The sequence below is a fragment of the Schistocerca americana genome, chromosome 8 (assembly GCF_021461395.2).
Source record: "Schistocerca americana isolate TAMUIC-IGC-003095 chromosome 8, iqSchAmer2.1, whole genome shotgun sequence".
Lineage (NCBI taxonomy): Eukaryota > Metazoa > Arthropoda > Insecta > Orthoptera > Acrididae > Schistocerca > Schistocerca americana.
In genome coordinates, this window is record NC_060126.1 from 481,550,879 (window position 1) to 481,563,246 (window position 12,368).

Genomic DNA, 12,368 nt, shown 5'->3' on the forward strand with positions numbered 1-12,368 from the left:
CTATCCATTCAAAATAACTAGTGTTCAGGAGTTGCTTCTTGATGACCTGTCAGTAAGACTGACATTTACCCTAGAACTTCTTGCTCACACAGAAGTGAACAATGAATGGCAATACAAAGAATTGCAGAACATGCGCAACAGAAAACCTGCTCGCACATCAACCATTACTGCTTCACTGTGCGACAGTAACTGTGTGGTACAGATAGGCAGCATTGTTTACTGTAGGACCGTGTTTTTTTGAGGAGATGGGTCCTACAGGTCCTGTTACCTGTACTGTCACTAGTAATTGCTATGAGTTTCTTTTGTGCACCAATGTCATTCCTGATTTTAATCCGTGTTCCTTCTGGTACTAGGGTTATCTGAAAGATGCTCTGTTCAGTTTTCTAATTAAAAACGTAGCTGAGTTGAATGTATTGTTACACAATGCATACTGAACATGACCCCTGAGATGCTCAAATCTGTTTCCAATATGTCATATTGTGGCAGAAAATGGTGGACAGGAAACTGAACATGTATTGCTCCAGTTCCATGACAGTTAAAAACCAATTTCATTGTTTCTAGCCAATTTAGTACAGCCTTGCAGTGTTGGATGTGCTTATCTAACTAACAGTACCACAACTTTATAAATTATAGAGCGCAGCAATCAGTCGTCCTTGTTTTGTAGGTTTTATTTGGCAAATCCGGATTTTGACTAGTGTCTAGCCATTATTGATGCACTATTTTCTAGCCTCGATGCCTATCAGTTCCCTGTTGTTTGGGCATCAGTCACAGTTCTTTGAATCTTTCCTAATGGAAGGTAACCTGATGCGTACCACAACTGTTGAATGCCAAACTTGTTCAGTTATGCACATTGCACAGTATTGTAAATTTAATGTGCAACTCACACCATAGCCATCGTATTGTGATTCATCTGTCATTTGTAGCCAAACCTGTTTACGTTATGATGCTTAAAGCGCCATCTGGTGGGAAAATTTTCATTAAGGTTTTTTTTTCCATAATGTTTCCCCCTTCTCTGATAATATTCTGTTCAAACTTGATGCAATTCTGAGCAGTGGTTCTTTTTTTACAATCTTTTGAAACTGGAACTTTAATTACCGGGTATAATCACCTTGTATTTCTCCTTCATGTTTTAATCTTTAACTGTATTTGTATTACTACCATAATCAAAACATACTGTGGTGGTTGCCTGTATTGCATGGCAAAGTTGCAGTTGTCAGTTGGAATACTTTTCTAGAAGCAGCACATACTGCAGATTATTAATAGGACATAATTATTTAAATTTTATATTTATGAAATACACTGATTTACCAACAAGTTGTGTGCAAAAATAATGTGAACTTTGGACACTCAATTTGAGAATGGACAGATCTTTTCAACCTAGTCATTATATTAGAAACTTACGGCACAGGGTGGAATGGCTTTTTGCTTCTGTCACTCTGTGACTGTTCAACTTTGATTGTCTGTGATGGAGATTCAACTTTCACTCCATAGAAGTGCAAGTGGAAGCTGCTAATCTTCTTAAGCCCTTCAGCTGTCTTCACAAACTGGGCATCACCTTGCAGTTGTGCATGACAAGTAATCTACAATAAAGACAGTTTTTTTATATATATAATACAATTCTGTGTCAATAATATTTTCAGACAAAGTGCATTCTGAGAAGAAAAATTCATACTTACTTGAAAATGATTCTTTTTCTGACACACAAAGGCTTCATCTGGGTTTGAGAAGTTAAAACCCTTATCAGCATCAACCCGGTATGTTGTTACACCCCTGGATGAAAGAGTAACTTTACTCATTTGGTAATTGAGTGCAACAAAATTATGGGTATGCTACGTCACAATGGCTAAAAATAGCTTCCAAAAACTACAACTAGACCCTTGCTTACCTAGACTGTACATCTCATGAATGAACACCTCCTAGTACTAACTGAAGAAACAGAAACTTTTTAAAAGGAAAGAGTGTCATATGATGTCGTTGGCTGATGTACCTCAAGGGGCAGATAGGGATGCCTAAACAGAAAGGTTTTTTTCCTTCTTGCACAGTAACTCCTCCTCCCTGCTGTATGTATGTGAGTTGTGTCTTATGTACATATACTGAGTATAAGTGACTGTGAAAGATATATTCACATGTGTTGTCATGTTTGTGTTATATGTTGAATGAGAGTAGGGATAAAATGAAACCCAGGAATATTTGGCAATTTTTTGTAGTGATACTTAATGTGTAAATGCAAGGAAAATGCAACAAAAAAATTAGCAAACACAAACATTTTGATTCAGTGCAACTGGACTTCATTCACATGTGTTCTCACTGCTGATTTAGACTGTCAACCAAATGTGAATGTACTATGCATCACAGAGTAAGTCACTTAACACAAAGAAGGTACTCTGTATCTGACGACATGTCTTATGAACTGTGATCCTCTTCTTATAATGAATAAACAAATGCTGTACTGATCACAAATTTTCATTTGCCAAATACCACTTTCAAGCTGCATCACACATCATTTTCAGGTCTGTTTTACACAACTGTGGACAAACTTTACTTTGTGGTGCCAGACCTGAAGATGATCTGCAATACAGACTGAACCAGCAGTCAGTAAATAAAAAGTAGTAATCCAGATGGTGTTTATCAATTCATTAAAAAGAAGGTACAACTAATTTTCATATTTCTGTACAAGTAAAAAACCACAACTTTTACTTATAACTTCACTTTCAAGAAGGCAGATTATGGTTATCTATGCCTCCTTGCAATCTGCAGAATGTAACATGATCATAATGGATGAATAATGCATAATGTTCAAATTGCCATTATACAATGAAATGGTTTAGTAAATTTCAAAGACTTGCTTTGTGTGTAGCTTTGTTAACATTCAGCAAATAGTAAGTAAATACACACATGGATAACAACTGAAATTGATGTTTCATACATAAAATATCTAAATAAGGAATAATAATAAGCCAATATAGCTAACACATTGGTGAGTATACCAAACACAATAACAGGAGCACTCATACAAATTCTGGTTGGCTCTGCAGAATAGTACCAATCAGTCTTTGTAAGGTACAAAACGCCAATATTTCACTTTCACTTACAGTTCTTTGAGATTCTGATCACACAACATATGCCAAGATGTCTGCTGGAAAGGTTGGAATCGAATGCATTGCTGGTACATTCCAGAATCTCCAGATACATCTAAACTGTATTCATCATCCAAAAATGTTGTTTGATTTGAGTTGGAATCTGGTGACAACTCTGAAAGAAAAGAAACTAATTTCATTATGATGAATAGCAATAGATACAGCACTTTATCTTATGTGAAAATTAACGAACTATCAGTTTAATTAAGTCTCAGCTGCAAAATACTAATGCGAATTCTTCACAAACGAATGGAAAAACTAGTAGAAGCCGACCTTGGGGAAGATCAGTTTGGATTCCGTAGAAATGTTGGAACACGTGAGGCAATACTGACCCTACGACTTATCTTAAAAGCTAGATTAAGGAAGGGCAAACCTACGTTTCTAGCATTTGTAGACTTAGAGAAAGCTTTTGACAATGTTGACTGGAATACTCTCTTTCAAATTCTGAAGGTGGCAGGGGTAAAATACAGGGAGGAAAAGGCTATTTACAATTTGTACAGAAACCAGATGGCAGTAATAAGAGTTGAGGGACATGAAAGGGAAGCAGTGGTTGGGAAGGGAGTGAGACAGGGTTGTAGTCTCTCCCCGATGTTATTCAATCTGTATATTGAGCAAGCAGTGAAGGAAACAAAAGAAAAATTTGGAGTAGGTATTAAAATCCATGGAGAAAAAATAAAAACTTTAAGGTTCACCAATGACATTGTAATTCTGTCAGAGAAAGCAAAGGACTTGGAAGAGCAGTTGAACGGAATGGATAGTGTCTTGAAAGGAGGATATAAGATGAACACCAACAAAAGCAAAATGAGGATAATGGAATGTAGTCGAATTAAGTCAGATGATGCTGAGGGAATTAGATTAGGAAATGAGACACTTCAAGTAGTAAAGGAGTTTTGCTATTTGGGGAGCAAAATAACTGATGACGGTTGAAGTAGAGAGGATATAAAATGTAGACTGGCAATGGCAAGGAAAGCGTTTCTGAAGAAGAGAAATTTGTTAACATCGAGTATAGATTTAAGTGTCAGGAAGGCATTTTTGAAAGTATTTGTATGGAGTGTAGCCATCTATGGAAGTGAAACATGGACGATAAATAGTTTAGACAAGAGAAGAGTAGAAGCTTTTGAAATGTGGTGCTACAGAAGAATGCTGAAGATTAGATGGGTAGATCACATAACTAATGAGGAAGTATTGAATAGGATTGGGGAGAAGAGACGTTTGTGGCACAACTTGACTAGAAGAAGCGATCTGTTGGTAGGACATGTTCTGAGGCATCAAGGGATCACCAATTTAGTACTGGAGGGCAGCGTGGAGGGTAAAAATCGTAGAGGGAGACCAAGAGATGAATACACCAAGCAGATTCAGAAGGATGTAGGTTGCGGTAGGTACTGGGAGATGAAGAAGCTTGCACAGGATAGAGTAGCATGGAGAGCTGCATCAAACCAGTCTCAGGACTGAAGACCACAACAACAACAACATAAAACAATCATACAAGTAAGAAAACAGAATTGAATTCAAGCATTAGATAAAAATTTACATAATATTACGGCTAATGACACCAAGTAAAGTGAACAAAACAGTGGATTCTAGATTACATTCTTTCTTTAGAGATTTATACAAAGTGGAACACATTGCACAATTAAGTAGTTCAAGTGTTTATTGCCATGAAACAGAAAAAAATAAGTGCCAAATTATTAAACAAACTATCAACAAGTTGTAACAATAGAATACATGTGATGGATACATGTGTGGTCATATCATTACAATGACGTCTATTTTCATAATTTATTGGCAGTGTCATATTAACAAACTCTGCCAAACTATTTTATAAACAGCTTACAAATAAAATTAAGCTTATTGTACATACTTGTTAATGTTTTTGTCTTTCTATTTGATTTCTATCAGATGAGTTTTGTCTCACTCATCCTCACAATAGGTGGGCCCCTCTCTTCCTACAGTCTGAGCAATCTGCTCCTCCTTCACAATATTACCCAATGTATCCCTCTTTTCTCCCTCAAGAAGGACTAAAATGTAACTTTCATGCTTTTTTATGTGTGTTGGCAGTACTGCAATTTCAGCTCCTGAACATACAAGCTTTCAAGCAATTGTGTCTCCTAATTTTAGAGATGATCAAATTCTGCTTTCCATATAGCAGAGTTGCTGAGTCACAGATGTTGTTGTTGTGGTCTTCAGTCCTGAGACTGGTTTGATGCAGCTCTCCATGCTACTCTATCCTGTGCAAGCTTCTTCATCTCCCAGTACCTACTGCAGCCTACATCCTTCTGCATCTGCTTAGTGTATTCATCTCTTGGTCTCCCTCTACGATTTTTACCCTCCACGCTGCCCTCCAGTACTAAATTGGTGATCCCTTGATGCCTCAGAACATGTCCTACCAACCGATCCCTTCTTCTAGTCAAATTGTGCCACAAACTCCTCTTCTCCCCTATTCTATTCAGTTCCTCCTCATTAGTTATGTGATCTACCCATCTAATCTTCAGCATTCTTCTGTAGCACCACATTTCGAAAGCTTCTATTCTGTTCTTGTCTAAACTATTTATCGTCCACGTTTCACTTCCATACACGGCTACACTCCATACAAATACTTTCAGAAACGACTTCCTGACGCTTAAATCTACACTCGATGTTAACAAATTTATCCTCTTCAGAAACGCTTTCCTTGCCATTGCCAGTCTACATTTTATATGCTCTCTACTTCGAACATCATCAGTTATTTTGCTCCCCAAATAGCAAACTCATTTACTACTTTAAGCGTCTCATTTCCTAATCTAATTCCCTCAGCATCACCCGATTTAATTCGACTACATTCCATTATCCTCGTTTTGCTTTTGTTGATGTTCATCTTATACCCTCCTTTCGAGACACTGTCAAGTCACAGATAGGCACAACAAAAAGAATGCCAAACAAAGCTTTTGGCCAAACAGGCCTTCGTCTGAAATAAACAAAATAATAGAGGGAAACATTCCACGCAGGAAAAATATATCTAAAAACAAAGATGATGTGACTTACCATACGAAAGCGCTGGCAGGTCGATAGACACACAAACAAACACATACATACACACAAAATTCTAGCTTTCGCAACCAATGGTTGCTTCGTCAGGAAGAGGGAAGGAGAGGGAAAGATGAAAGGACGTGGATTTTAAGGCAGAGGGTAAGGAGTCATTCCAATCCCGGGAGCGGAAAGACTTACCTTAGGGGGAAAAAAACAGGTATACACTCGCACACACACACATATCCATCCGCACATACACAGACACAAGCAGACATTTCTGTATGAGCGGATGGATGTGTGTGTGTGTGTGCGCGCGCGCGAGTGTATACCTGTCCTTTTTTCCCCCTAAGGTCAGACTTTCTGCTCCCAGGATTGGAATGACTCCTTACCCTCTCCCTTAAAACCCACGTCCATTCGTCTTTCCCTCTCCTTCCCTCTTTCCTGATGTAGCAACCATTGGTTGCGAAAGCTAGAATTTTGTGTGTATGTATGTGTTTGTTTGTGTGTGTCTATCGACGTGCCAGCACTTTCGTTGGTTAGTCACATCATCTTTGTTTTTAGATATATTTTTCCCACGTGGAATGTTTCCCTCCATGACTTACCAAACGGGAAAGTGCTGGTAGATAGACACAATAAAAAACACACAAACACACACACATAAAACGAAAAAGGGACAGGTATACACTCGGTTGTCTGCTTGTGTCTGTATATGTGCAGATGGATATGTATGTGTGTGTGTGTGTGTATACCTGTCCCTTTTTCCCCCCAAGGTAAATCTTTCCGCTCCCGGGATTGGAATGACTCCTGACCCTCTACCTTAAAACCCACATCCTTTCGTCTTTCCCTCTCCTTCCCTCTTTCCTGATGAGGCAACAGTTTGTTGCGAAAGCTTGAATTTTGTGTGTATGTACGTGTCTGTTTGTATTTCTATCGATCTGCCAGCGCTTTCGTATGGTAAGTCACATCATATTTGTTTTTAAATATATATATATAATAGAGGGAAACAGTCCACGTGGGAAAAATATATCTAAAAATAAAGATGATGTCACTTACCAAACGAAAGCATTGGCATGTTTATAGACACACAAACACAAACACACACACAAAATTCAAGCTTTTGCAACCAGCAGTTGCTTCGTCAGGAAAGAAGGAAGGAGAGGGAAAGAAGAAAGGATGTGGGTTTTAAGGGAGAGGGTAAGGAGTCATTCCAATCCCGGGAGCGGAAAGATTTACCTTGGGGGGAAAAAGGGACAGGTACACACGTACACACACACACACACACACACACACACACACACACACACATCTGCACATATACAGACACAAGCAGACAACCGAGTGTATACCTGTCCCTTTTTCCCCCTAAGGTAAGTCTTTCCGCTCCCAGGATTGGAATGATCCCTTACCCTCTCCCTAAAAACCCACATCCTTTCGTCTTTCCCTCTCCTTCCCTCCTTCCTGATGAAGCAACCTCGGGTTGCGAAAGCTTGAAATTTGTGTGTGTGTTTGTGTGTTTTTTATTGTCTCTATCAACATACCAATGCTTTTTCATTTGGTAAGCTACAGCATCTTTGTTTTTCTCTGCAAACCACAGCGAGGTGTATGGCAGAAGGCACGTCCCATGTACCATTTCTTCGGGTTTCTTCTCATTCCATTTCTGGGTGGAGCAGGGGAAGAATGATTCTGTGAATCCCTCTGTGTGTGCAGAAATTATTATACTCTTATCTTCACAATGACACAAGTGTGTGTGTGTGTGTGTGTGTGTGTGTGTTTTATTCCGGTCTGATGAAGGCTGGTCTGGACAAAAGCTTTGTCAGACACACTTTTTGTTGTGCCTGTCTGCAACTCAGCAGCTCCACTATATGGTGAGTAGCAACTATCCTTTTCATAATACTGTCATTATTCCATCCTGGACTTTCCACTGTTTGATTTCAAATTCTTCTTTCTTAATTTTGGACTTACATAAACTGACAAACGTTTAAGACTCACTGGTTTCTTCACTTTTTGTCTCTGTTTGTCTTGATCCAGATTTTGACTGACATTTCCTTTCCCTTGTAAATCGACAAATGCCACCCTTTTTTATTCCTATTTCCTCTTTATTCCCAATGAAAGAACTTTGAAAATTCTAACAGCTAGATATTCCACTGCAGTCTATAATTTGTTTGATGAACTGCCTTGTTTCATTTCCTAATAACAAAGCAAATGGTGAGTTGATCCAAATATTGTTTTGTCATTTGATATTTTGTTCCAATCATCATGTCAAATAAAATGAATTACTTACTACCTCTTTAGTTGTTTGTTTCTGTATGTTAGGCAGTTTCTCTGTGAGATATTTTACTGCTTCTCAAACAAAAGAATTAATAAATACCGTTGGAAAACACAATAAGTTTAACACAGAATTTTATGGTTAGCATAGTGAGCAATAACCAGCATCTACTGAGCTAAAAAAGTTACTTTTTTATCTATCAAATAAGTTAGTGCTCAATTCAGTGTACTTCTCTGAATGCCCTTCCTTTTGATGAGATTCACAGAACATAATGAGTGAATGAATGAATGAATGACTAAATGAATAAAGAGTGACAAACAAAAGGAATGCAAATCATATTACACTGTGGTCACTGACTGATTTTAATGGTTAGATGATGAAAAACATGAGGAAAGAGGATGGACAAACTAAATAATAAAAGTTACGAGACAATGAACGTAGCTCGAGAAAGTGGAAGCATAAAAATTGTGTCAGCTGTAATGAAAAAAAACAAAAACTAGGTTTATAGAAAGGACAATATATCTCTACGGGAAAAATAGAAATAGATAAAACAGCAGGCTTGTCATTCAGTTCATAAATGGAATCACAGGCAATAAGTGTGTGCACAGAATTTACTTTACACATCACACCGCATGCAATAATTGGGAGCAGAGTTCTTCAGTTTAATCAGGAGCAGGTTTCTTCAATTCGAAACTTATTAAGACTTTTCTCAACCATTATAGAACCCGCACTGCTATTGTTTAACTGTCCATTGTTTTTCTACTACTTTCATAGCTTTGAAATCAAAGTTTTGTTTTTGTGGACTGTTAATCACACTTAACATCATTTATGCTTGTATCACTATTTCACTTTTTTAATCAGTATTTCTTTTTTCCAATTTGTGACTGCAAATTATGTAGTTTGATAACTTAATTGGAACTATGAATGGCAAGAAAAGGGTTTATTATACAAATCAAATTGAAGTTATTGATGTTGATTGTTAACCCCTTGGGAACACTCCACCTGCTGAGCTAGGAAGGAATTATCTCTGATTAAATTAACCTGTAACATTTTGTTGACTAGCTGTGAGTAAGATGTGTACCCAATAGCTGACCAAAAAAAGATACTGAAGAGAATGTGTGAAATACAGTGTTATGTTTCTTTTATTGATTGAGGTGAGATAAGGCAAAGGTGAAATATGACACTGATTCACAGCACACTTGTTTTGAAGTACCAAGGTGGCAGCTGGCTTTATATACATTCAACATGGAGGCACAAAAGTTGTATGCACTTTGAGATAACTGGATAATCACGTTGAGAAATTGTGGCCTTAAAAGAAGTTGCATAATCTTGCTTAAAACCTGATGCTGTATGCATATCACTATGCTCTGACTGCTTTGTGTAGAATAATTTCATGTATTTACTTTCCAGATTATGTTGTACTTTGGATCTCCACAGGTGACAGGCCATATTAGCTCACTTGTGAGCAGAAATCAAGGAAACTGTTTGTACCATAGGGCCATGTCTAGTAAAGCATTGCAGTGTAAAAAATATTTTTTATTGTAGACGTTCTGCTTTCTTATAACTGATATGAAGTTTTTATCTCCTCTTTAAACTTTCTGAGTAATGAAGCTAAAACTAAAATGTCTGCTTGTGTCTGTATAGGTGTGGATGGATATGTGTGTGTGTGTGTGTGTGTGTGTGTGTGTGTGTGTGGGCGCGCGAGTGTATACCTGTCCTTTTTTTCCCCCTAAGGTAAGTCTTTCCGCTCCCGGGATTGGAATGACTCCTTACCCTCTCCCTTAAAACCCACATCCTTTCGTCTTTCCCTCTGCTTCTCTCTTTCCAGACGAAGCAACCGTTGGTTGCGAAAGCTTGAATTTTGTGTGTGTGTGTTTGTGTGTGTATCAACATGCCAACGCTTTTGTTTGGTAAGTTACATCATCTTTGTTTTTAGATATATTTTTCCCATGTGGAATGTTTCCCTCTACTATAAACTAAAACCTAGTATTACTTCAAGGATTCCACTGCACTCCCAAGGAATTAAAGGAGAAATAGATTTCATGAAAAATGAAAAGCATTATTTTAGCAAACCAGATGGCAAAAAATGAATGACCTGCTTGGAATGAATCAATTACAGTTACAAAATAAGAGAAAAAAGTCACAATATCTGCTCAGTTTTAATCATAACTCAGTTAAACACTGGCAACTGATGAGTTATAAAATACAGGGATATGCAGCAGCATAATTTTTACACATTTAGTGAAAGATAACTGACAACTGAAGCAGCAATAGGTGTCAAACAGCAACACAGATGGATATCAGATGAAATTCATACACAGATAATGAATCAAACAGTGCAATACAGCACCAAGCTACAACAATATTTAGGACATGACAGCATTGCAGCAGAAGACTTCTTAAGTGGCCTACTGGCAAATGTAGTAAGATTTCTTATCGTCAGAGATAAAGTAAGACATTAGTAAGAAAAGTTCAGCACTTTATATATTACCTGGCTCTTGTTTCACAAGCAGGCCATCCTCATTAAGGCGCCTCTTCTTTGGGAGGGGGGGCTGTGGGGTTGCAGATGCCGTGGCTTGCAGGTCAGAATACACGGCAGTCACGTGGTCTCCACCCGGGGAGAGAGCCAGTGTGGGGGGTCCAGGCACCAGACCTGCTGTCACATCAAAGTAAGTTATCATCTGCCTGGTACGGCTTCCAACACAACTGTATTAGAAATAGAGTTAGAGTGGTAGCTGTCATAATACTCTTTCCGTTTCAAAGTGTCTCACAAAATTCACAATACAAATCAAAGACCAACCACTCAATTGAAACACCATTCTCCTGCATTTTTCATCTTTCTTCTGTAGAGTTGGAATGTGATGTTTCTCGGCAAGTGGCAAGTAAACCTCTAAACTTTGCAGCAATTTAATTTGAGCGGGTTTTTATTTATGAAAGGAAAGTTCATCTATTAATAAGGAAAAGGCAAACTTAACATTGCCTATGTACAGCTACACACACAAATCTAATTGATCACAGAGAGATAGAAGTGGTGGAGGAAATGGGATTATTCAGAGATTTGGATCACAAGTCACCTATGCCTGACCCTTTAATAGTACAGATTTCTCCAACCATTTGTGATCTGTCCTGTAAAAAGAAATCAATGAATCAGGAGCAAGTGAATCTGTCAGGTTGTATAAAGTGTCTTAATCTGTCACCAAGTAATAAGTACATGGATCATGGTTGTAGATCGTGTAGAACATTCCTGACATTATTTTATACAGAATGATAGTAATACACCAAAGATTTTGGAAAAGTTGCATCTCCATTTACAAAGAAAGTTTATGATCTGTAAAAATTATCATTCTGCTTTGGTCATAAAGAAAACACCTCAGCGGCAACAAACTAAAAGTACATCTCTCCCCTTTGGTCACAAAGCAAAAATATTAGCAGCAACAAACTAAAAGCACTCGTTTAGTGTAATTTTATGTGCAGACCAATGACATTTTCTAACATGTACTGCTGTGTCATGGTAGTGTCTGACTTCCTATTTGTGTATTTGACTATATGTGTGGTGGCGGTTTAGGGGAGAGCATATGTGTGTCACACTGATCTCCTGTTGGTAAATCAGTATCTTTTGACAAATGCCATAATAAAATCCATGTAGTTATTTTTTTACATTACTTGAATAAATACAGCAACCAGCCACTTTTAGAATAGCTTTTTTATCCCAAGATGCTGTTCAAACTTACACTCATCTTCAGTTGACAAATACATTTGTATTTTCATCAGTATACTGTTTTTATTGATGGTGTATGAAGATGGGTGAAAGCCTAAAACATACCTTGACACAAGTAAACCTGCACAAAAAGTGATTCATTTTTTATCTGTTTAACTACATCAATCCACAGCCATGGAGTTCAACCATACAGAACTAATTTGTTTATGTTCAGTGAAACTTGTGCTGTCTATTGTGTTAA

At 37.7% G+C, this 12,368-nt stretch overlaps 1 protein-coding gene across 6 annotated transcripts in view; it reads right to left on the reverse strand.

Annotated features, from left to right (window-relative positions):
* Positions 1 to 12,368, reverse strand: part of LOC124544921 (myelin regulatory factor) — a 343,973-nt gene that overhangs the window by 83,275 nt on the left and 248,330 nt on the right. For 4 of the 6 annotated variants that reach the window (XM_047123663.1, XM_047123661.1, XM_047123664.1 and 1 more), the window contains exons 6-9: positions 10,901 to 11,065; positions 3,093 to 3,252; positions 1,677 to 1,770; positions 1,402 to 1,580 (exon numbers count right to left, since the gene is read on the reverse strand). In XM_047123663.1, the coding sequence (XP_046979619.1) occupies positions 1,402 to 1,580; positions 1,677 to 1,770; positions 3,093 to 3,252; positions 10,901 to 11,065 (598 nt within the window). The remainder of the gene's footprint in view (positions 1 to 1,401; positions 1,581 to 1,676; positions 1,771 to 3,092; positions 3,253 to 10,900; positions 11,066 to 12,368) is intronic. The other 2 variants (XM_047123662.1, XM_047123666.1) reach the window with 2 other exon arrangements.